Raw genomic sequence first — 27,123 nt, forward strand, 5'->3', positions numbered from 1 at the left:
CTGCGGAGGATAAGATGGAAGGTGGCGCCCCCTCGCCCCGCCCGGAGCCACGCGACGAGGAGCTGACGGAGGAGGACTCGGTCACCCACAACAACAACAAGGCCAACGCCGGTGAGACCAAGGGGAGGCTGCGGTGCCTCCGCCCGCGCAGGGGCGACGGTGAGCGGCTTCAAACATCTCTTGTTTTAAACCTTGTTTTAAAGGCGTGCTGCGCTGGGAAAGCCAGGCGCAGACTCGTGTTTTTTCGGACCAGGCTCCGGTGCGCTTCTTTTCGGGATTCACTGTGCAAAGCTGCGCGCTTCATTCAGGTGCTTTTTTCTGGACTCGTTGAGGGGCGGAACCATATCACTTTTAGTTGCAGTTATGGGGGTCCCTCTCCACAGGGAGGTAAGTCGTTCGATTTTTAATCTGGAAACACAAACCCCTCTGAAGCTTGTATTTCGACTGTTTTCGGTGTCAATATGTGGCCTGCAGCGCTGACTCAAGTTAAACAATGTACATCATGTGGTGAATGCACTTAAGGGGAGGCCGCCTCTGCACTGCAACAAACAACCGTTGACAAAGTGTTCCCGGAGCTGGATGCCCACGTGAACACGAAGGCACAGCATGGGTGCATTCTACAGGGATCATCATTCGATACACCCGGGGTCTCGTACGGACACGTGACAAATGATACACACATTCTAACGCAATAAGGTCAAGTGAATTAGAAACGATGTGTAAAAGTTCATCTCGCCCGCGAGGATCGCCGCGAATCCACCGCTCAAACCAAAAATCCGATCGCAAAGTCTGCGGTGAAGGCAGAGGTATACGGAAGGATCTCGGCGACGACGGGTGAAGCGCCCTGACCGAGAGAACGGGAGAACGCCAGCTGCGGAGCCGCCGGGGCCGCCGAGCTTCCCGTGTTTGGGATCCTCCACAATGTCAAACAAAATCATGCTGCCTTGGGACATAATCCACCCCCTCCTCCCCCCATCCGGTACACAAAGGGAATCCGTCTTATAGCCGGGAGGGGGGAAATGAATTCACACCGTACTTAGCCGGTGAAGCGGAGAGCCTGTGAAATTCACTACAACGGCCTGTTGGCGGGTTTGGTCTTTTTCTTTCGGAAAGCAGCATATTTCACGGTAGATTTTCTAAAAAGCCAGAAGTACACTGCTGGTGCCCGCACCTCTACCGGTTATTTGTGATATTTCCATTTCCTGCACAAATGTATTTGAAATTACCGTGAGTTCTAATACCATGAGCTTTATGTGAGCGTTTCGGATTAACTGATGGGGAAACACCTACTCCCACCCGCCCCAACACACACACACACAAACAAACACACACACACACACACACACACACACACACATAGAACCAAAAATCCCAGGTTCTTATTTCTCTCCTCCACGGCCGGGGGAAAAAAACTATGTGTGAAATGTGCCGTTAGAATGGAAAGCCGCACATTGGACAATCGATGAGTGGTGTGAGTCGAAATTCAGGAACATATGACATGCTCATCTAATATTTGGTGATTATTTCCTGAAATCATTTTGATTCAACAATCATATTTTTCTATTAACAATATTATATTTATTAAAGGTAATAACGTAATATCTAGGCGCATTTCCATTAGTCCGGTTGAGGACCATTAACCGAATACCCAAATTCTTACGTTCCGATATTCAATGTAAGATAGATCTGTGTTATTACACTGTACAGGCTTACTATTATAATACTTACGATAACAGCTTACTATGTACTATGCTATCAAGGTAGCATGAAATTGACCATAAATGCCATTATTTGTATTGAAATAAATGGCCAACTTAAATTTCCCGATCGCGACAGCCCCGGTGCAGTCCATCCGGGCCTCCCTGCAGTCGGGTTTTGCGGTGGAGGTGGGGGAGGATAATCCCCGCCCACCGCCTCATCCCTCACCTCCCTTTGCCCAAAGCCATCATCCCCCGCCTGGATCTCCGGGACAACACTGACACCGTGTGCCAAGCCCCCGTGTCCATCTCTGCTAATGCCCTGTCTGCTCAGAAGCCCCGGGGGACCGGTCTACCGCTGGCTTCTGCTGCTTAATCCAGAGAGCTGGAGGTGAACACCGAGGCATGTGACCGAGAGAGAGAGAGAGAGAGAGAGAGAGAGAGAGAGAGAGCGAGATGGAGGGAGAGATAGAGGGAGAGAGAGAGGGGAGAACTTCGACCCGACTGCCGGGCATTGGGCCACGGCAGTATTTATGACGGCAATCCTTCGCACGAAATTCAATCAATTCCAATGAGAGCGTTGCGGTCAGCTGATTGGCTTTCAGCGGCGAAATTGAAGGAAAGCCGTCGAGAGCTTTCGTGTGGGCTTCGACCCGCGGTGAGTGTTGGCACCCAAAATTTGTGGCGGCCATTCAATAGCGACCGAAGCGGCGTCGATTTTGTTGACCTTTAAAAAGCCGGTCGTTCGGAAAGTCCGAGATCGATCACGCTATCGCTTCAACTGTGTCCCAATTTATAAAATACATTGTTCCACAAAAGAAACACAGCAGGCTTGGTGATGAGCTGCACGGTGTTATTTTGTGTTTATAATTGTTCATAGTTCATCTATGGTTGGACTGTGTGGCCTTGGCGTCAAAAGGGAAGATGCATCGAGCCGCTTTGATGCTTTGGATGGAAATTAAGACCAGATGGTTTAATGGTTTGACCATACATTACATTACAATTTGTTATGTTACAGTACATTAAGTTACATTACATTACAATATGTTACGTTACATTACATTAAGTTACATGACATTACATTATGTTACGTTACATATCATTATGTTACATTACATTACATGATGTTACGCTACATTACATTATGTTACATTATTTTACATTATTTTTCATTACATTATGTTACATTACATTACATTATGTTATGTTACTTTACATCAGCAGTCACAGCTAAAGCTTCTACAAGTTCAGTGTTAATTCAGTGACATCAGCAGTGAAAGTGAGGACATAGTTGAGCAGGAGGACACAGGGACGTCTCAGAGACTAACGTTATGCCGTGTGTGTCAGATCACTGCACCGTTCACACTACACAACTTTCTGTCTTGTGATGGGGAATCTTGCAGTCTTGTGCTTTCACAGTACATGACTGATCGGTGACAGGGGGTCACAAGATCAGACAGACTCGTCGGGAATTCCCGACGAGTCTGTCTGGTAGGGTTACCAAACTACGTTTTGACACGAAAACGCACGCGAGATAATATCTAAAAAAATATATTAAGAAAAGTGAAATGGGTATGTTATGTGCTTCCGGCTGCTGCTCCGTGCGTCGCGTCGTGAGCAGTTCATACCGCATGCTCGTCGCTCGCGGGAGCGCTACCATTTTCCTCAGATCTGGGGCTTTGCTCGACGAGCTCCTAAAAGCTGTCGGCGGGCGGAAAATCAGGCCAGAATCCAGTAGTCTGAACTCAGCATTAGAAGGGGGGTGGGGGGGGCTGCTCATGTGTTGCTGCTACCTGTGAAGGACTTTGGTTTGGGCTTTAAAAAGGAGCTTTAAGTTATTTTGCTGATGTCGGCCTGTCTTCTACTTTTCCTGGCTCTTTCGTGATAAGCTGCCATCTGACAAAAAGGGAGAAACGTCAACGGTGGCAGTTCCTCCCAAATCAAAACACGCACGAAAAAAAACCAAAACTCATCTCACGTTCCATTGCAAAAAAAAATGTTATTGTTGATTTTCTGTCGTGATACCCGCTTATCAAAGACCTTCTTTTTTCCATTGTATATAATAACAATGAACCACATCACAGATTGCTCTGAAATCCCTAAATCGCCACCATCTCAATCGGGGCTTCACGGAGGGACAGTGTGGAGTTTCCATGGCTCTAAACGTCCTCTGTTCCATCGCGGCATCCCGGTGGCAGGGTCCGGCCGCGCGGATGACCAGTGTCCGGGTCCCCGGTGACCCGCGTCCCCCCCGGGCGGCCGAGCCTCACGCGCTCATCCCTCTCGTGAGCCGCCGGTTAGAAGGCCACAAGGTTTTTTTCGGCTTGAAAAAACCTCCTGAAAGGCCCGTCTGTCGTCTGCTGATCTGATGGATTCGTGGGATCAGCTTCAAAGGACTTGATATTGGCTAATGCATAATCAAAGTGTGACGCTCTGTATATTAGAGGGCGTGCTTGTGTGTGTGTGTGTGTGCGTGTGTGTGTGTGTGTGTGCGCGTGTGTGTGTGTGTGTGTGTGTGTGTGTGTGTGTGTGTGTGTGTGTGTGTGTGTGTGTGTGTGTGTGTGTGCGCGTGTGTGTGCGTGCGCGTGGTTGACGGTTCACAGGCAAAGCGTGACCCCCGGCCCACCCGTGGGTAGCCGAGTGAAGCTGCGCTGTAAATATTTGTTTAACCTTGTGGCCCTGACACCGAACGATAAAACACACATCGCCGCTGTTTTTCCAACTGGAAAAACAGCGGCGATGTGTGTTTTATCACGACCCCCCCCAACGTCCCCGGTGACGGCGACGGCTTCAAAGAGACCCATTTAAGAAGCTAATTGTGTCCCAACTCGAGCGAGGACTGAAAAAGAAACCTCTGTTGGATTTGCGGTGGTGGGAGACGTTGTCGGAGCATACACTTAAGAAGAAGTATAAAACAAATGTGAATGCAAATCCGGCAATCAGCAACTTCACTATATTTAACTTTACTTTTTGAACATGCTTCCTTTTTTGTAAATATCTCATTTTTTTGGTAATATCTTTCATTTACTTTGTTTTACCTTACGTCACCTTGTATGACTATTACTATTTTTAAGTTTGAAACTTCCAGCAGAATAGCAAGCGTCTTGTTTGTCTCATTTATCCTTTATTTTACGAAATTCGTCTCATTTGAGATTCAAAATCTCTTTTACAAGAGAGACCGGGCCTGACGTTTTTTTTAGAAGAAAATTATTTATCCAGCACACACACCACAACACATGCACCCAGAGGGCGTGTGCAACCCACACACACTACAAATGGTAGGGCTGGCCCCCTTCCTTCAGGGGGCAGCCAGGAGCAGTGGGCGCCCGGGGCCCAACTCCAAATGTCTATCCCTGGTCACACGCTGATCCTTTTTGTGCGGGGGTTTTCCTCGGCGGAAACCCCGTGTGAGCTCGGGGGAGAACGCGCAAACTCCACACAGAATGGTCCGTGCGTCGTGGGAATGGCGTGGTTTGAGAACAGTGTGGCTGCGCACCTGTTGCTCGTTAGACCAACAGGCGTGCAGCCACACTGATCCTGGGCCACCAATTACCAAGGCCCAGGATCATGGTGGCTGCACGCCTGTTGGTCTAACAAGCAACAGGTGCACAGCCACACAGCTCTCGAACCACGCCATCCCCACACGCCATCCCCCACACCACAGTCACAGCACGGTGCCAACAGCGCCGCGGGTGGGAATAAAACCCAGGACCTTCGCGCTGTGAGGCAACGGTGCAAGCGCTATGCCACCGTGCCGCATGCCGTGCGATCTTACCTCACTGATTGCTGTTTTCTTACACAGTGTTTTTTTTTTTTTTTTTTTTATCTTAAATGTTATTAGACACAAAACCCCTCTAATCATCACTGATTCATGGTCATTGTGTGGTGCGACAGCAGACTTTGTTATTTCGGCGTAAAGGGACGTAGTTAACCCAGTGCCCCGCCCCCGGAGGAGCCGGTCCCCCGCCAGTTCCAGGAGGCTGTGATTATATTTGGCAGCCCTCAGATAGCCAGGCCCTTAACCGAATAAACAAATTAAGCAGCATGTTGCTGAGAACTTCAACAAACCAAAGCCCTTCCACCGGATAAAAAAAGCACTGAAAAATAGCGTCCATCCTCTCGAGAAAGAGCTGCCTCACTTAACCGCGGCGTTCGAGCTGTAATTGGACGCGGCAGTCATCACCACAAAACAATTCATCGCAAAAATGAATGGTTTAAAATAAAAAAAGGAACTTCTGATTTTGTCAAACGTGATTTTGTATTGTTTTCATTTGTTTACCCTTTGACTTATCGAAACAATAATTCCACCGCTAACAGCGTCATCAACAGTGTCATTGCAACTTAAATAGTTTAGTCAAATTATTTAGCTTAAGTGAGAATCTATTGAGAATCTTTTTTCAAAACGGTGTTCCCAGCAAGTGCCCTCAGCTTCATATGCAAAGAAATTAAGTATTCTCAGTTTGGCCCATATCAGTCTTTGTGTGTGCATGTGAAAGCCCCTGACCATATACACATGTGTCAAGCAAGTTTATTTCTACAGCCCTCAATCACATCCGTGTCTGTCTCCATGTTTGTTGTTTGGGCCTTTTATTATAAGCCAGCCTGCCTGGTTTCCCAACCTAATCAATAAACATGTACTTGTCTGTTTGCACGTTCCGTCCGAACCCCCCCTTCATTTGGCGTTGGCGGTCGGTCTTAATCCGCCGCCGCCTCAAACCGTGTCCGTTCATTTTTTTTTGTTTTAGTTCTTTTCACGGGATGAAAGGCAAACCTCGCACTCACTCACGGCGCAATAAATCAAAACCCGTCCCTCCGCGGTGATTTATTGTAATAGCGCTAAGTGCCGGTGACACACTGTAGGCACATTCTCCCAAGTTTGCCTCTCCCTCTGGGCCGCGCTGCATTATGTATATTTCTGCTTGATGTAAACAAGTTCTCGCTGGAAAGCTTTTAATTCATTATTCAAGGTGAGGCTGTGTATCCACTCGGTTACAATAACATAGTTGTTTCATGTACAGCGTTGTTACGTACAGTCACCCCGGCAGCACGTGGTGCTGACATCCTGCACAAACACATGCGATGTCTTTGTGCGGCACGTAAGCTCGGACGCTGATCGGTAAGACTCTGTTTGAAGCGCCGCCTCCTTTACACCGCAGGACTTGAGCGCCGATATCCCAGTCCCAGACTCACTTTAAATACATTGAGAGAATGGTGAGGATGCCGTTGATATCCTTGATACTCTTGTCAGAGTAGGGGTTTGGTTTGATATTATCCCAAGTCTTCTTAAGATTTTGGTTCCTATAGTGTGTGCCAGGCGACAAGCGTAGGCTGCGAGGTGGCGATGCATCTTTCCACGTGGGATGATGATGATAATCCCAAAAAGTATGATCCACTGTGATCCCCCAGTCCTGCTAAATCCTATAGCGTGTGCACTACTGGGAGGGAAAATAAGTCTGATAACGCGCAATGCCGCCCGCTTGAAATTGAGTCTTTTAAGTCTTTTCCAAGGCACAAAAAAAATCCCTCAGATACTCATTAAAAACATTAAACACTCCACAGATACACAGCACTTTTTACTTTTGATATCATTTATTATGCCCAAAATGGTAACGTCTCATTTCCAAGTCCTGATGGAGAACAGGGTCTTCCCCCGCTGATATGTATTTTGGCCTGGGAACTTCCAGTCAGAGTGGGCAACCCCTCTAAGCATTCCGTCATGGCGAGCCCGCGTGGATTACGTCTGCGATACTGCTGCAGACAAATCGTCCCCAAAGATCTCAGCGGGGCGTTTTGCCAGCGCCGGCTAAGACCTCATCCCAGCTTGTTACTGGAATATTCCTTCTATCTGCTTGCAGCTAAAAAGGAGGAGGTAAAAAAACCCTTGAGGGCTGAAGTTAAAATTCCCCTCAGGATTATACCAAAATACAGCTGAGGTTCAGCAAGCTGGCAGTAAAAAGTGGGCTTCTCTTCCCTGCTGGTTGGGTCTGTACAGTATTCTAAGATGAGATAGAATCAGCGGAGGAACATCATGCACTCTTAGAGAGCGCGCCTCATGCCTCTTTGAGAGACGTGTTCCGAACCACAGCTGTTCTGGTGTTGGACCAGGCTAAACCTGTGCCAGTCTAATGTGGGTTTTCCTTTCTGTTTGTTTGTTTGTTTGTTTGTTTGCTCTTTTTTTAAAAAGGGGTGGAGCTCCTGGCGTTGTTCAACCACCCGCCGGTGCGTGAGGGCCAAGCCAAGTACTACACGGTCAAGGTGCCGCTGAGGGTCCAGAACCGCGACGAGGGCGTCAAGGGGGTGGAGGCGAACTGGCTGGATCACATGACCCAGCACTTCAACAACGGAGCCTCGCTGGTCGACGGGTACTTCCACCTGGGCAGCGAGAACGGTACGAAACCCGCCGCTACGGTGCTCAGGATCCCCCCTCCCTGCAGGCTGGAGCGGGAACTGCACTTCACCTTGAACAACTACTTATTGAGCTACGACTTACTTTACTTTTATTTAATGACTACTGCTTGTTTGATCTATCTATCTATCTATCTATCTATCTATCTATCTATCTATCTATCTGTCTGTCTGTCTGTCTGTCTGTCTGTCTGTCAGTCTATCTGTCTGCCTATCCATCTAGCTCTCTGTCTGTCTGTCTAACTAAACTAGAGCATTCATGCAGGTCTTTGCTGGGTCTACTGATGACGATTAATGTGAAAAAACACATATATGCTGATTTTGCTCTTTCGTCAACCCCCGATCAGCCATTGCGGCGGGAGATGAGAACCCCCTGAAAATATTTCTCAAAATGTGGAGATCTGACCGTGACACTGCGCCGTCTCTTAAACCGAAGACGTAATTTTAGAGGACAATACCTTAAACTATGCATTGGAGTTACCTGTTGACGTGCAAACTTTTAATTATAAGGTTTCCTCTCAAATATTGATGCACCGTCCCCCCGCTGTGGCACATGAGGATATGAGTAATACATCAAAGGCCCGGTGACGGCTGCCATGACTCCAAACTGTGTTCACGAATACGCTGCCGCGCTGCGACGCGCTGTGTGTTCATGTGATCTGAAATCCGGTGTTGACCGCAGTTAATGCCGTTTGATACTGTGGTCGGGTTCTATTGATCGTCCCCCATTTGAACTTTTTTTCTCCACTTCCGCCAAAACCCCACCTTGCAACCCCCCGGCAAAGCCCGGGGGCGTGTCCTGTCCTCGGCTGTGACGCCACTGCCAGAGTAAATAAGAGTCATCATTCAATAATCTGAGCGAGTGAGCGCCTCACCGGCTCTGAACCACAGATAATTAACCTGATAACAAATTACCGCCCTTCTTACATATTTTATAGCAGCCAGATTCGAGTAATGAAGTGTACTATTATGATTACATTTTTTTTTCTCCCGCCTATTAGGTTATTATAATTCATTTTGCATATTTCATGCTCAGATGTGAATCTCTCCAACGGCCCAAAAAAAATAATAATTTGGATGGAAAAAAAAAAAAAGCCAGCCGCGGAGTGGAGACGGCGCAGAATATCTTCACACTTACTCACAGCTCACAGTATTTTATTCAGTACACCACTTGAAATTCAGCATTTGAAGAAGCACGGTTTGACATAGGTGTGAGCCTTTTCTCCTCACAGCAGAAGCTCCTAGTGTAATATCAAACCAGCCCCTACCTTCTGTGTGTACATTACATTGCATCACAGTGCATTACATTACCTCAAATCACATGACATAACTTTAAATGACATCAATGACATCACATTAAATGACATCAAATTACTTTTCATTTCATTACGTTATGTCACATTACATCGCATTACATCAGATTGCATGACATTGCTTTAAATGACATCCAGTGACATCACATTAAATGACATCAAATTACTTTTCATTTCATTAGATTACGTCACATGACATCATTATGTTACATCAAGTTACATGACTTTAGTTCACATTACATTACATCACATCATATAATATTACAAACCATTACTTCATATCACCTTACATGGCATTACATGATTTTACATTATCACATCACACCACATCATTCTTCACCTTATTATATTACATATCGTATTCCATAGCATTACATAAGATTACATTACCTCATATCACATTGCATCACGTTTTGTCATTTCTCACTTTTATCTAAAGATACTTATAATAAACACATTGATTTTGATTTTGCATTTGACAGGACTGCATATCAGAGTCACAGTTGAGTCAGTGTTTATTTTATTCATTGTGGATTTAAAGAGGGGAGGTTCCTTTGGAGGAGGATCCAGGTGTAACCTGAAGTGATGGTTTTTTATTCAGTTTCCCAGAGTGTTGTTTGGATACCACCATTACATAACTGAGCATTACAGTTCCCAAAGCCAGAGGATGGCCGTCCATCGCTCCTTTTTAGCATTAACCCTCCTGTGATTTCTGGAGCTCGTCGTCGTTGAGGACCATCTCAATCAAACGTCAGGGACGCACGCGACAGCGCAGTGCGGCACTGAAAGGATCTGAGGTGTTGAACAGGGAGCGACGGGGTTTGATCCCAGACTGGAGTGACTTGTTTGACGGGGTTTGATCCCGGACTGGAGTGACTTGTTTACAGTGCGGGTTCGACATCCAGAACGCCAAACGGGTTTCAGTCTGTCATGTGGTAACAGAGCTTGTGCTGTCTGTGAACAGCATAATTGTGCTTTTAATGTCCGTGACTGGTCTTTTTGTTAGATGTTTGCATATATATATATATATATATGTATTCATTTATTCATTTACTTATGTGTGTATTTATTAATTTATTTATTAATTTATTTATTTAAGATTTATTTATTTACATTTATAATTCATTTATTATTTTCATTTCATTGTTGTGGTTTGTTGATTTATCATTATTTTATAATTCAGCAAGGTTTATTCGAGTGGAAGCAGTTTTTAATAATTTATGTTATTATTATTATGCTACTTTTTAAATACATGCACAAATACATTCACATAGTTATGCATATTAACGCCTGGAATTTGACTGGCATGATGACAGATTTCCTGCTGTTTGTTGTGTTCTGCCCTTATACGCTTTCCTGTTGAACCTACCAAAGTTATGGAATTTTTTTTGATGAAAAAACTCATCCGTCCATGATTCAGTGAACTCTGGAGGGGTTTGGTCCCCCGGGAGCTCGTTCGCCCGGGTATGACCAGGGGCGGGAATTGGCCAAAAAATCGAGCTCAAAGCTCCGTAATATTCATAAAAAAACCGATAAACATTCAGCCGTACCGGACAGATTGGACCAGAGAAGCCAGCCCTAGCAGCTTTCGCTCAGCTTTCATTTGTAAGCTCTTGCATCAGAGAAACCGGGGGAAGATTTACATTGGAACAATAAGAATCACAGAAGGAAAGCTCCAGGTTCAGTAAGTAAAACTCCTGCCATGTTTTTGATCCAGCCACGCACTGATCATCTGATTTGACTTATTTGTTAAACCTCTGGGTTGATCATTTTTATATAAATAGAAGGTAAACAATTAAAAAAAAAAGGGCAATGCAAGCAAAATATAATGAACTTAAAGAAATAAAACCTCTTAAAAAAATAGAAAGAATATGCATATTGTGTTGTAAGGACACTTAACCACTTCAACATCAACTTAAACAGTTAACCAGAAGACAAATTCAAAGTTAAGCTGAAAAGATGAAACGTTTTCAGCAGTTGCCTGAAAACGCCTCTCTTATGTTATTTTGTTACAAAAAAGAAAAAAAGACAGGATCTCCAGGCTTTGTCTGAGTGGGCTGTTGAAGGTCTAATAAACCAGCAGGGCAGCGGAGGACCGGAGGGCTCTTGGCAGAAGAAGAGCGGCAGGGATTGAGCAGGAAGTCAAAGTGCAGTACTACTCGTGGCCACGGCACAATTTGGCTGCAAGGTCCATCGTTCCATTTCAACCAGTTTATTCCTGCGAGTGTCGCGGGGGGTGTGAAAGACACCCTCCGAATGGGCCCCCACTAGTTTCGCCTTTCAGCCGCTCGTCGTGCAAAAGTAATCCCACACCGATACACCGTCAGAAGGCGCCGCAGCCGAGCTTCACCAAACGTACGTCATTAAAATGCAAAAATCCATGATTTGGCCCTTGATGAAATTAATTATCCATGCAGGCCCGAGCTTTTGAAGCTTAAATCATGAATAATTAAAACTAGACCACAGATACTCTAATCATTCAAACGAAGGACACTGCGTCTTGAACGGCTGCGATGCTTTTTGTAAAGCACGCCACACTGATTCAGATTGGTTAAAACTTACTCGAGTCTCACACATTTGCATTAAAAGCGGTAAAGGCAGCGAATCCTTATTTGACTCGGTTCCTTTCCCCCCCGTGAAATAATATTTGCACAGCTTTTTTTATGCAGGCATATGTCTGCTGGGCCCCAAAGAACCCGCCGGTGGGTCTACGGCACGGTCCGTGTTTGACGCCTAGCTCGCTGGGAAGGGGGTGTAACAGGTCTGCCATCTCTTTTGATAAAAGTAAATGGGCATGACATGTGTCTCACCTTTACAGCCATGTCTGCCATGTCAGCGACACAGGATTTGTTGGCTTCAGGGTCGTAAACACGACTTGTTCTGCAGTGACATTATTGACATTATTGTTATTTTTCGCCTTTTTTCTGTTCCCTATTTCTGCACACTGTGGTACCAAGACGGTCACGGAACAGTAGAAATCGGTGTGGCTGGAAAGCTGAGACTCCGGCCGAATCCAAAGAGCCCAATTGCGTTCATGCGTGTTGAAACACGGCCTCGTAGTAACCATTTCAATGTGGCGACAGCATCTTTAAAAACTTGACCTGACTGTGACATAAAACAATCGCAGCCTCATGAAACTCAACATTCAGAAAACGTAGGGGATGTCCAGGTACATCGAAGAAAGGTGGGTTTTTCTGAGCCATTTTCAAAAAAACAGTGCTTATCACCCAATCGTCAAAATCGCACAAATCTCCCAATTTTTAAAAGTTATTGATAAAGGTTAGTCATGGATAGAAAGTGTAACAAAAGCTGTGTAAGAAATGGTATCAACCCACAACTTGGTGCAGAAACTAATCACACATAACTGAGCATGGGAATGGCTTGAGTAGGCATGAGTATAATATTTGAAGCTTCTTTAGACTCAAAATGTAATAGTTTGATCGGGCGCAATTAAAAATATAATGTTTGTTAACTTTTAATCGATAGAAAAGATTGACATACAGTCATCTCGACTGATCTCAAATTATTTTTTAGCGTCTCAGCCCCCCCCCCCACACAAACACACACACGCCAAGCGCGCACGCACACACACACACACACACACACACCTAAGAAACGGGCTCAGCTCAACAGGTTAATTGCATCCTTGTTATCTACTAGAGTGAGAGGCAGAGGATTGCTGTTGCAAACATGAAAACAGTACAGTACATATTAATATTTCAGATAGTATACCCAGTGCTCTGGTTATACTGTGGGCGGGGTAATATTTCATTGTGAATTTTAGTTTTGCTTACTCAAGTTTTTCCCATTATGTTTGTTAGTGAGTTTTATCACACTCACCCACACACACACACACACACATACACACACAGTCGGACAGGCTAAATTAGGTTTGATAGCCCCCCACCCCATCCAGTGATCCTGGATGGGGTGGGGGGCTCAGAGCCCTGAGTGGGTTGACAGCGGGTTGGATATTGCCGCAACCATATTGGATTCACACATCCTGAGCTGGTGACGACACAGGCACACAGGCCCCACAGTCATAACACACACATTAAAAATTAATACACTGTCTGAGAGAACAACACACACATATACAGTACACAGGATGTGTACGGATACACATTTTCCCATATGCACATACAGTTATAAATAAATCTGCAGTAACACATAAAAGACATAAAACAAAAGACACACACGCGCACGCAGGCACGCACACACACACACACACACACACACACAATCACACACACACTGTGTTTACAAACTAATAACCTCATAAGTTCAACCTCAGAAGTTTCTTCCAGAAATATCTGGATGAATATAATATAAGATAGATAGATAGATAGATAGATAGATAGATAGATAGATAGATAGATAGATAGATAGATAGACAGATAGATAGATAGATAGATAGATAGATAGATAGATAGATAGATAGATAGATAGATAGATAGATAGATAGATAGATAGATAGATAGATAGATAGATAGATAGATAGACAGACAGATAGATAGATAGATAGATAGATAGATAGACAGACAGACAGACAGACAGACAGATAGATAGATAGATAGATAGATAGATAGATAGATAGATAGATAGATAGATAGATAGATAGATAGATAGATAGATAGATAGATAGATAGAACCCATTTTTGATGACACAAAAACAAACACACAAACAATTACGAGCAGACTTACAGTGCACAGAAGGACACACATCCACTCTACAATGTTCACACATACACACACAGACACACAGACACACACACACACAGACACACATTAAATGCCGAGAAGTCCCCTGGAGTTTGGGGGCCGTAGGAGTTTGTTTACAGGGGAACTGACAGTAATGGTGTTGACGTTAAGTGTGTGCGTGTGCGTGTGTGTGCGTGCGTGTGTGCGTCTGCGTGTGTGTGTGTGTGTGTTTTCCGTCTTTTTTTCTCCACGCCGTAGCTTAAGCTATCTGCCATCCCACAATGAGGATTTGTAGCTCAGCGTAGCACACTGAGCTATTCATATGCGTGACAGCCAGCCCTCACTGCATTCTATATTCGGGTTAAGCCGCCAAAGAAAGAGGGAAAGAGAGGGCGAGAGATAGAAGGAGATACATGGAATATGAAATTCCAATGAGGAATTATTTTGCGGCGGAAGATGCTTTCGTTTTTTTTTTTGTTTTTTTTTTCCTTTTCCCAGGAAAGAGAAAGAGAAACGACATGCTCGCATTTCTCAAGAGACAAGAAGTTGACGGGGGTTGAACTGCGGTTTGATTCTGACAGACGTGTCACGCTCTCGCTCTCTCTCTCTTTCTCTCTCTCTCTCTTTGGCTGACAGACTTCCTGCCCACTGGGTGCAGTGGGATGTCGTCAGTCCTTGCAGGTGCGTCAGACATGACTCTGTCTGAGTGTGTGTGTGTGTGTGTGTGTGTGTGTGTGCGTGCGTGCGTGCGTGCGTGTGTGTGCGTGTGCGTGTGTAGGAAGGTATTTATCGGGTGAATGTTCCAATTTGTTCCCTCGCGTGACCTTAAAGAGGTTGCATCTTTGCATTCAGCGTAGGGTCCAAACCAGTGGTTCTCAACCGGTGGCTCCCGATCCAACGGAGGGTCGCCTACGTCCAGGTGGCCAAAGCAAAGCGATGGCAGAGCGGGAGTTATTGACCTGTTATTAACCTGATGTTTTCACTAGGCCGACATGCGTGTTATTGCTCTCTAGATTAAACAGTGTTTTAATTTAGAAATAAATGAATAAATAAATACACAGTGGGGAGCTTACCATTAGTTCAATGGCTTGTTATCTTATTGGATTTTTATCCCTTTTTGTACTCAGGCATGAAAGCACTGTGAATTACGGCACTGATCATTGTGTGAAATGAATCAGAAGGGTTCAAATATTGACATTGACATTATGACTAAGGACCAAACCTGAGGCTATAGACCAGTTGAGAACGACTGGTCCAAAACATCCCCCACCCCTCCCACCGTTCCTGGACCTATAAATATTCCATCAGTGATTGGCGTCAAATATAACTCAAATATTCTATATGTCAACCGGCTCGTTGCAAACCGACGCCCAACATTTTGGGTCATAATTTGGGCCACTGGGTCCGCAAAAGTGTCATATAAATGGAGTCTGCGGCAGGCGACAGGGTTGAAAACATACCAGTTTTGTTGCAGAGAGTGGGCAAGGTGGAACAAGCCCGGAGCTGTAATGCATGTCTTGAGAGGGGCTCCTCTCCTGTGTCTGTGGGGACGGGGGTTTTACCTGTTGCTCGTTGGTTGGGCTAAAGAGGAACAGGCGAACAGTTACCTAGACCTAAGACAGGTGTGGCTGCGCAAACCACACCACCCCCACTCCAAAGAGCTCATTTACAGGAGTGCTGTATTATCTTTAGGCTGCAGACTGCCCAGCAACATGGTGAGATAGTGGCGGACCCCCAACCTCCAAACCTTTAGCTCCAGGAGGAAAAGCCCTGTCCAATCCGCACACATCATAGAAATTATCTTTCTTAACCTTTTCAACCCCACACCCCACACACACACACACACACACACACACACACACACACACACACACACACACACACACACCAAGACCACCCCTCCTGTTGTCCCTTTATCCCTGCCCTCCCCTTTCCCCCTCAAGCTTCCTCTCTGGATTTCCAACTGTCCCGTTTGAAATATAGATAAGCTGTCAGAGGCCAGTCTTCCTGCTCTGAGGCGGCGCTACTGTAAGCGCCCATGTTTAAAACATGTCACCAGACACCACTCAGGGCAGGTGGGGAGCTTGGCAGCCATCAAAACAAACTTTGAAAACGCACTCAGTCACAAGCAAACTAAAGAACGCCCGCGACTCCCACCGCCGCGCATACCCAGCACGCTCGCTGTCACACGCGCAGACACCCGCCTACACACTCCACACTGTCTACCAAACACACATACTAACAACGTGTTTCCAAACCACCGATCTGCCACGGCGCTCCCTTTAAAATGAAATGTTCCCACGGCACGCCGCCATCCTGTTAACCACGCAAAACCTCACAAAACACATAGAACTGTGCTCATTATTATTACTATGGTCTACGAAATGTTAGTGATGGAAGAATGGTAAAAGTATTCGGTCGTTGCGAAGAAATGGGGGAGTCTGGCATCATTCAGAATCTTCGATCAAGAACTAACTTAAAGACCCAGGGAAGACAAGCCCAAGGGATTTGGCATGATTCATAGGGGGACGAAGATTCACTCTTTTGACTTTTTTTTTCAGAGTGACTCCCGACTCCCAAGCGATTAGAGTCAGAGATTCATCCAGTCGGCGATGGTGTGTTCTCCTAGGGGTAGGGAGAACACACTGTTCTCCTAGGGGTAGGGAGAACACACTGCAAACCCCCAACCCAGAATGTCCATGCAAACGGACACACACACTGGGTCTATGGAGATGTACTGGTAAAGGGATAACTATCAGCGATACAGTCAGTGAGAGGGTCACCTTGATATCGTCGACCATCGATTCAAAATCTCGTCGACGTTCACCAAGAAAGAAAGTTCTCTTCGGGCTGGTGGTCGGGGCTGGACCCAAAAGCCAGGAGGAAAAAGTCTCCTTTTAAAGACAAACAGCGCCCGCCTCCAGCAAGAAAGTTAGTTCAAACAGTTATAAAAGTTCATCAGATGAAGGTGACGTTCACTCTTGGTTTGATGCCCTCCATCCTGGACCGCGCTAGCGCTACTTAACTGGCCAAAAACAACACTCGTGTCGGACACACTTTATGTTGGTCTTTTCATCAGTGAAGAGACACCAAACTCACCATTCAGCCGCCGACGGTTCAGCGGCCAAGCGGCCTCTGCGACCGTTTTTTTTTTTTTCCAACATGAGAGTCTCGCTTCAGCGGTTTCGAACCCGCCCTAGTCTCTGCGAGGCTTTGATTTGTGGAGGCGCGTGAGCGCAGACTTTGCGCCGTAATCCAGCTGGAAGGAAACAAAAGCGAAATAAATAAGAATTAAAGATTCAAGAAAACTACTAAGGAACCTTTTCTCTGGCCAACTGGCCTGCGCTCAACATCCACTTGGCCGCCGGACGGGAAGTTTCTGAGCACGTCCAAGGGTTGCCAAATCTCAGGACTAGCAGCTTCCAAACATGACTTCTGACATTTCACATTGGCAGCCAAGGTCTTAAAGACAGACAGATACACACACACACACACACACACACACACACAGACACACACACACACACACACACACACACACACACACACACACACACACACACACACACACACACGCATGCATCAGCAAAACAGGGACTGTGTTTCTCCCTCAGCGTGTCAGTCAGTCTATGTAAGCGCTGTTGAGTTTAAACTCGATCCGTTGTCTCGTCAGTCCGGCCGCTGATTTGGGCTGCCCGGCGTCGCTCTCCATCACTCCTCCGTCGCTCTCTCCCATGCCTCCGTCGCTCTCCGTCACTCCTCCGTCGCTCTCTCCCATCCCTCCGTCGCTCTCCGTCACTCCTCCGTTGCTCTCTCCCATCCCTCCGTCGCTTTTGGTGCTTCTGCATTCCGGAAAGCGCGGTCGTCCCCCCTCGCGTCTTTTTCCGCCGCACACGTTATTTGCATGACTTAACCTGTGACCTGTCGGAGAGAGGGCGGGAGAGGGGAGCGAGGGAGAAAGAGGGGAGAGAGAAAGTAATTTCACTGCGGGCGTGTTGCTGCTGCTTTGCAAGTGTAAACAACTTATTCTCAGTCCGTCTGGCTGGCCGCGCTGCTCAGATCTCCGTCGGCAGCTGCCAGATAATGCTGTTTGTTGAGGTGGGCTCGGCGCTGCTCGCTACCTCCTCATCTCCGCCCTCTCCCTCTCTCTCTCTCTCTCTCTCTCTCTCTCGCTCTCTCTCTTTCTCCCCACCTCGATCTCTCCTTGGGCCGGGTGTCTGCCTGAATTACACCTCGGAGGACGGCTGTTGGAATGTATAAGAAGGGACAGGATGCCCGTGGCTGTCTCACCTCGGGCCGCCGAGGGGCCCTTGCTCGTCACGCCCCGTGCACGTCAGGCCGGGCGACAAGGAAGACTTTATTTGGGCAAATATTACACAATATTGACATGGATATAGGCATATTTCATAATTGTTGATAATTCATAATTGTTACAAATGGACGCCCGTGACGACAAAAAGACAGAAACGTCGAATAATGGACACCATTGTAGACTGTGTTACGTATGAATGTGAATTATAATTCTATAGACGTATTTTGGGCTAGGAAATCTCTGAAGCCTGAATACTCAGAGATGAAAAATGACATACTTTGATGAGCAATATCTTCAAAATCGTTTTACCAATCTCTGTCCTCCATGACGACGTCTGTCTTCCATGAAGACGTCTGTCTTTCATGACGACGTCTGTCTTCCATGACGGTGCGATACCGTTGGAGCACGATGAACGGTTCATCACTCAGGCCCACGTCTGCGCGACTCGCTCGTCTTTCTTCTTTACAATTATACAGCGAGCGGGGCCGTCTGATGGAGGAGGTGAGTGAGATGTGGGGTGGATGGGGGATGGAGGGAGGGATGGAGGTATACGGGTGGGGGCTGGGCGGGGGCTGAAAAACGACAATGTCTGCGTTGGAACGAGCCCGCAGATGCCTGAAAGATGTCTTCAATTGAGTGCGCTCTGGGCCCTAAATGGCTTTTTCAGGGTGGAAAATAAAAGAGCCTGTCCGCCTCCCCCTCTCCCTCTATCCATCTCCCTCCCTCCCTCCCTCTCTTTCATTCATTCAAGTTCCTTCCCCCGTTCAGTCCTCGGTTGAGGCCTCTCACGCTATTCCCTTTTCTCTCCGTCTTTCCAGCTCCAACCCCCCCCCCTCCCTCTTTCTCTCTCATTCTCTCTATTTCTCTCTCTCTTCCTGCTATTATTACAGCCTAATAATGAAATGTGTGTCTGGCGCTGCTGCCCCGCCAAACTGTATTAGTGTGTAAATGCTGTGGGAGTAATGAGAAAGCACTCAGACCAACAGGGGAAGACTGGACCATGGGACTGCGTGTGTGTGTGTGTGTGTGTGTGTGCCTGCCTGCCTGCCTGCCTGCCTGCCTGCCTGCCTGCCTGCGTGCCTGCGTGCCTGCGTGCCTGCGTACATCAAACAAATAACCAAAGACGCTCGGCGGGCGAGGGAGCTCGTCTCGCCCCGGACGCCGGGAAGCTGATGGTTTCGCCGGCGATCCCCGGGTGGATTAACAGCCTCGAGGAACAACAGAACGACAGCGGAAGGATCCACTCGGTCAAACGCGCTCCCAACGCCATTTGGCGCCGCGCTTAACCCCGAGTCCTCCCGCATGCCTTGGAGAACGAGCCGTTACGTCGGGCAACCTGCTTTGTCCCCTTGTTGGCAAAACCTGCCGGCGTCCATATCGGAAGGGGAACGTGGCCGCCCCGCCTCGCTTTCAAACTGTCCTGCTGCATAATTCACAAGTGAAGCGTTGCTCAAACAAATGCCCCGTGCCGCCAGCGCTGAAATAAATGGCTCTGTTTCTTTGCATCTGTGTGTGTGCATGTGTGTGTGTGCATGTGTGTGTGTGTGTGTGTGTGTGTGTGTGTGCGTGTGTGTGTGTGTGTGTGTGTCCAGACACGTGCGAGAGTTGCCGGTTGACTAAGTTATATCATTACATTTCCTGTGGCCCGGGGGGGGGCTTGGAGGGCCGAGGAAGACAAGACAGACAGCTCCCATCTTGTAAATACTCTTTTCATTGATGGATTTTTTTTTCTCCACCTCCCACTCTCTCACTCTCTCTCTCTCTCTCTCTCATTCTCTCTCTTTCTCTCTCTCTGTCTCTCTCTCTGTCCTCTTCTCTCCTCTGCAGATTTGCTGCCTAAGTCGGTGGAAAGCGTCTTCATCTTCCAGGAGGCGACGGAGAGCGAGCCGAGCACGCCCACCCCCACGTACGACGCCATTGTGGTGGAACAGTGGACTGTCATCGACGTGAGTCGGCTTTTTCCTTCCCTCTGTTGTGTTTCTTTGTCTCGTGCGGGAGAATGGAGCCGTCGGCTGGGCAGACATGTCCCAAAAACAAACAAATACAAAAAAAGAATAGCTGACAAAAAAAAAAAAAATTAAAATATAAACCCCACCAAATCCACACGGAAAACTGTGCAGAGCTGTCAAATATTTGATGAGTAATTGGAAACAAATTTTCATTTTTTAATATGCATGTAAAAATGCAATATCCATGTTTATTATAATATACAGTGGTACCTCGACTTACGACTGTAATTCGTTCTATAAGAACGGTCGTATGTTAAAACAGTCGTATGTGGAAGCAATTTTTCCCATATGAATTATGAAACGATGAAGGGTGAAAATAAACAAAATACACAGAACAAACACAGCAAATATGAAAATCATAAGATTAAGCCATGAACTACGTGCACACACCATGTAGGTCGCCCGCTGACTGACTGCTGACTGGCTGCTGACTGACTGTTGACTGACTGACTGCTGACTGACTGCTGACTGACTGCTGACTGACTGCTGACTGGCTGCTGACTGACTGCTGACTGGCTGCTGACTGACTGCTGACTGACTGCTGACTGACTGCTGACTGGCTGCTGACTGGCCGCCGATTTCCACGGTCGTATCTTGGAGCAGTCGGTCGCAAGTCGATACAAATTTTCACTACTATCGCCACTCGTTTATGGATTAGTCATAAGTAGATGCAGTCGTAACTCGAGGTACAAGTGTATCTATATATATATATATATATATATATATATATATATATATATATATATATATATAAGATGCAGAGATGATAAAGGGGCATACAGAAATTAAATAACTACAACATATAATTAAATGAGAATAGCAGAGAAATGTAAATTAAATAACTCTCTCCTCTTAATGTGGGAGGTTTTTAAATATGCTGAGAGCATTGCTATGCAGCGTTTTAATAGTCTTTAAAACAATAAAACTATTCCACGAGGAGACTTTTGTGAAAGTCTCCTCATGTGGATGCTTAAATAATGCTTAAATAAGTTGGTTTGGGGCAACTTTTGTGGTTTGCGAAACTGATGCTTGTATAACTGCCTCTGTGTGTGTGTGTGTGTGTGTGTGTGTGCGTGCGTGCGTGCGTGCATAAGTGCACGCATGCGTGCGTGCGTGCGTTTGTGTGCATGCGTGCATGTGTGTGTGTTGAGCCCTTCCAGTCATTAATGTTCCCTTTCTATTTCCAACCAGAGGATAAACCACTGGAACCACTGTTCTGTAAATGAACTCCAAAAAGAAACAATAAACCTAGAAAAAGGGATGTGAGGATGAAGAAGTCTGATCGACATCCTACACACACACACTCACACACACACACACACACACACACACACACACACACACACACACACACACACACACACACACACACACACAAATCCTGAAGGCAAATCATCCAGATCTCAATTTGTGGGACATGTGTCGCAGTGGCCTGTCTTATCTGAAGCACACAAACCTCTTATCTGCACGATTACAGTCGCGTATCTGCTTAGCACAAGTTCCGAGTTGGAAATTGATTTCTGTCTCCTTGCGAGGGCTTTGTGGCCTTTTTACTGTCATGTTGGTTTCCGGGTGTTTTAAAGAGTGCATAATAGTGACTTTGTGGATGTGTGTGTGTGTGTGTGTGTGCGCACGCGCGCGCGCGCGTGCGTGCGTGCGTGCGTGCGTATGTTTTCCGATGCTATCTCAGTAATCGAATTTAGACTTTGCAGCCCCAGGGCCGTCCGAGTGTGAAAGGAGACTTTTGTCCCCTAAACGTGTCTGTGTGATTGTCCAGTCTGCCGCTGATGACCGCATGTGCCGATAGTGAAGAAAGAGAGAGAGAGAGCGAGAGAGAGACGGAATAATAAAAATTAAAAAAAAAGAGGAATCCTGCAAAGCAACCCGCTCCGACACTACCAGCCTTTCTACATTTTGGAATGACAAGAGAGTTCAGCCCCGACTTAATTGATTTCAAAGCTGCTTTAGAACTGTCGACGCCGAGCGGCCGCCAAAGCAACCGCCGCGGCCTGACTGAGAGATCCAATAAAACGTGTAAGCTGCGAGTTCGTGAACAAATAAAAAAGGAAAAGATGAGATATAAATGAGTTTTTACCGCCACGGCGACATTAGCTCGGCGGTGCGTTCCCTCACAAAAGAGGGTCTCCATCATCATCAACTGTATTTTTTTTTTCTTCCCCAACATAACAGCCTTAAATTAATATGCAAAGTATCCCTTCAGCTCATTATCATTTCACTGCTGTGATAATTACAGCGGGAAAAGGGAAATAATGCAGAATATTGATTGGGTTGGGTTGCGTTTTTATTTTTCTTTCCTCCCCCGGTATTCTTTATCGTCTCCCCAGTGCTTAACACGGCCGTTTAGCCCAAAACCAGACAGGTGGTTGGATTTATGGAGCTCACAAAACAGAAAAACAAGCTGTTTCACTGAGTAGGCAATCAATAACATTGTGCTCAATTGGAAAGAGGAGATATTTCAGGGAACGGTGTCAGTGCAGCGCCGAAGGGGGTGGGGGGGGGGGAACCAAAACAAAACAAAACAAACAAAAAAAATAAAACAATAGTCAACTTTTTAATCAACCTGCGACTAATCTGGGTATTTGCATGAGAAAAGGGCACCGCTTTTCATTCGGCAACACCAACAGGTGTTTTTTTTGTTTTTTTTGTTGTTTTTTTTCAATAGGAGCGCCATGGCGAGCTCACAAACAGATGCTGCTTTCATGCGCCGCGAATGTCAGCTCCTCTCGCCGCGGAGGAAGCGCCGCGCCGCGGACCTGGTAACTCGTTCCAGCGGGTTGTTGGGAACATGTTTCATTCGGTTTTGTCAGTTTGGAACAAAAGTGGTTATAAGTGATGCGACACGTAATTACATAAACGTTTCAGAGCTGCAGAAGTGGGGGGGGGGGGGGGGGGGGGGGGGGGGAAGAACGAAACGCTCGTGTCAAAAAGTATCGATTTCATAACTTTTTAAAAGTAAAAAAATGCAACTGATTTGGATCGTAGGATGCTGTAAAATGATGAAAAATCTCCCCTCTTATCAAAGTGACACTGGGATGGATCCCTAAGGTTGATTTTCCATTTGCACAGTGGCCAATAACTGCTACAGATCTGCAAAAAAAAAAAAAATTTAAATAAAAAATAAATCTGGTTTTGTAAGGGCCCGGAGCTGGCCAAAGAAATGGTCTGAGTCATGCTTCCTCCATCCCAAATCCAGCCCAGATCCACGTAATGATCCGGACTAAAAGATACCGTGCTGTTTTCGCAGTGTGGCCTGGCTCCGATTAGAAGGAACAGGACCAGCGTGACGTGGACGGGGATTAGCGGGGAGTGTTATGAGTTTCAAAACACTTCGGGAAAGTAAATTAAAAACATATCCCTTATACAAAATACACTACAATCTGCATTTGATCAGTCCAATGACACCACATTCCCAGCGTGGGAAGATTTATATTTTTGTTTTTTTTGTGAATTTTAAATATTGCGTATGCCCCTTACACGGGAACATAACCGAGGCGAGAACTAACGTTTGGAAATAATCCAGTCATGGTTCCAGTCCTGAAAGACTCCCTAATTATGATTACTTTCTTCAAATGAAATCATGGCGAAATATAACTGTTCCTCATTTTGCCGGGGCCTTCTAAGAAGGCCACTTCAGACTCCTCGGGCTGCAGATTGGGAACCGCTGCCTGAGGCCTTGGATGGCTTCCAGCCCTCAAGGTGGTCCATTCACTGAGATGAGGATCACTGGACAAGACAAAGCACCGCTTTGCACAAATGTTAATGAACTTTGCTTTAGCAAGCTTGCAAAATCTATGTATATAACACAGCTCATTCAGCATGAAATACAATGTGCCGCACAGAGAAGAAAATACAACTTTAAAAGCAGATGCACATGTATATAGTAGCACGGATATGCATGAATGCATACATACAGCACCTAAAAACATGCACAAAATATACAGGGAAGGAGAAAAACAGAGGTTAAAAAGAAAAGACAACGTAATCAAGTACAGATGAAAACCGGAATGGTTTAAGCCTGCTTTTGAATATCGATAGTGACGGGCCAGATCCAGTGGCTCAGGCAGAGTGTTCCAGCAGGTGGTCGGCGTGGCAACCGAACGCAGCCTCTCCAAATGTTCATCTCACTCCGGCGGGAGAAAGGAATCCGCCGGCGCCAGATGACCTAAGAGATGCCGCTGGCTCAAAGGTAAAAGGATACGTAGGGCTCCGCGCCGTCGGTGTAATCACGCGAGCTTGCGCTGTGTTTCCTGGAGGGTATGACCTCATGGGAGCGTGCGGAGACTGAGCAACAGGGGACCAACGACTGACCTCCGCGGGACCACACACGCAACCTTATCAACCATATCATTTAAATGACCAAGAAAGAAAGAAAACACAGAAAAACAACATCTGTTCGAGCAGGATGCAAACCAGCTAAAACATCATGAAAACATCATGGGGCCGTCATGAGGTTTATGGACGGAATTCAGTGATTTTGCTGCGGAACGGAAGATTGACGACCGGCTGGAAACTGGCTGGAAAGCGGCGGACGCCAATGAAGATTCACGATAGCCGGGCCTATTATTGGACAAAATTAAAAGCATTCTGTCAGCAAAATGTTGTGAAAATTGGTCCAGGCGCTGCAACGTTTTCTGACTTTGCACGACCGATGTCTCCAGCACGTTCCTGGATAAAACCACTGGAACGTTCAGACGACCGATACAGGCGGATCACCGGAAAAGAGCGCTTCGGCGTGGTTTGTGAGGGCATTCAAAGGAAGCAAAATCCTGGAGATTTTTCTTGAGAGTTGCTTACATCAAAAGACATCAGAGGAAAGGAGCCGCTGCACCTTCCCTCCCCTCAGATCTACAGACATTACAGAGTTCAAAGTTAAGGGAGTCGCCTCCAGACGAGCGGAGCTTGTACTGAGCCAAGTTTCAGCGAAAAACATGAATTCCAGGATGTAGTCAGTAATTAAGTCATTGATTATAAATGCCTTCCCCCGGGGATCTGGCATTTAATAAAGCCGGTTCCCAGAGTTTGAGGATTATAGATCCGCGTCACAGGGCCGACAACCAGGTCCGTGGTAGCACAAACCCCGACTAGGTTATTAAAAGTCCGGCATCACCTTGTGATATTTTAAGGACCTGAGCTGATTCCTGCAATGACAGGAATATTGAGTTCTGAAGTGGAGGTCTGATTGGTCGGGCTCACCAGGCTGCAGTATTATTTTAGTACAATGTCATTTAATATAATCCAGTGTGGTGTATATCTTAAGTAGAATTGAATTTAAAACGGAGAGCCCCTTTCTCCTCATTCAGCTCTTTGCTAAATTAACTCGAAAGATTCATTTCACTTTGATAGTTTTAATTAGGAAAAACAACCCAGTGAGGATTTTTTATTTATTTATTTATTTATTTATATTTTCATGTGGATTCCCTGAACACATCCAACAAAAAGTTGACACACATTTCCCTGTGCATCACGTAAACAAAACTACCGAAATAGCCCTCGAGTGGAACCGGGTGGAGCGCTCGGCGCGGAAAAAAAACTTCTCATGGCCTCCGTTGTGGAGCTCCTCCGGCTCCCGTCTCTTACCTCCTATACCAGGACAAGAAAACTCTATACGAAAGTGGCCTTGGACATAATGAACTGAAAACCCCCGAACCCTCCAACACTGAGCCTTACAGGAACAGCAGCAATGCAACCAAACAAAAGTTGCTCTCCTTGAGAACTCCTTTCAGAAGGCCCCTATGTGCTTGCCAAGAGCTGCGGCCCTTGGCCCTAAAAGGTCCCATTTATCAAGAGGGGTAGAGTGCATTAGCAGGAACTACTTCTTCTTCCCGGAACACTGGTTTCTCCCAAAGCAGATGTAAGTGGCACAACAAGCACAGGAGGCACAAACTGCAATACCTGTGGTTTGCACAATATTAAGGCAAACTTCTAAGAATTTGGAGCCCTCCGTGGTTGAAATGACCCGTGACGTAAAGGAACCGCGGTGCAACCGATGGATGCTTCTGTGTCACACTACAGAGCTTCTATTCACAGCTGTTTTTAAAACTCTCTCTGAAGGACTGTCCTCATTCGATTTTTTTTTTGGGGGGGGGGGGGGGGGGGGGGGGGGGGTTGTAACGTGTGGTTGCTCTTAATGCAAACAAAGTGTAGGATTATCGAATAAAACGATTTTGTTATTATTCTCTGTCGTGTTTACACTGTGAGCGGGACAGTGACGTGGTGAGACGCGGCGCCAAACCCAGACCAAAGTAGAATCCAACATCCAGCTTGGCCGCCACCCTCAACTTCACCCGCTCTATAGGCACACTGAACCCCGGCGCTCCGATTGCCTCCATCCTCCCACATGCAAACGCGTACACACACAGTACACATAGGTGGGTTTGTTCATCCAAAGCAGGAATGAGCCACTTCATCATGTGCTATCAGGACATGGGTAATATGGGATATCACCGGCAGTGCTGATAAGTCTTTATTTGAAAATGCATCGGCGCGCGGGGTTCTTGAGAGAGTCTCGGAGCCCGGAACCTCTTTGGTTTCCTGGAAGCCCCGGTGGACTCTTTATTGCCCCAACAGGAATCCCTGTAATGCACCTGCCAGAAGAAGAACCCAACCCCGGCGCCCTGAGTGCCCCGTGAGGACTGTATTTGCTAACTTTTGCATCTCAAGTGAAT

At 46.4% G+C, this 27,123-nt stretch overlaps 1 protein-coding gene across 1 annotated transcript in view; it reads left to right on the plus strand.

Moving 5' to 3' along the window:
* rftn1b (raftlin, lipid raft linker 1b) overlaps positions 1 to 27,123 on the plus strand; it is a gene marked incomplete at its 3' end in the record, with an annotated part of 95,479 nt that overhangs the window by 54,600 nt on the left and 13,756 nt on the right. Inside the window, exons 5-7 of the mRNA XM_080005806.1 lie at positions 1 to 159; positions 7,882 to 8,085; positions 20,256 to 20,374. The exon at positions 1 to 159 is cut by the window's left edge and continues 304 nt beyond it. Of these exons, the coding sequence (XP_079861932.1) occupies positions 1 to 159; positions 7,882 to 8,085; positions 20,256 to 20,374 (482 nt within the window). The remainder of the gene's footprint in view (positions 160 to 7,881; positions 8,086 to 20,255; positions 20,375 to 27,123) is intronic.

Source organism: Zeus faber (assembly GCF_960531495.2).
Source record: "Zeus faber genome assembly, chromosome: 8".
NCBI lineage: Eukaryota > Metazoa > Chordata > Actinopteri > Zeiformes > Zeidae > Zeus > Zeus faber.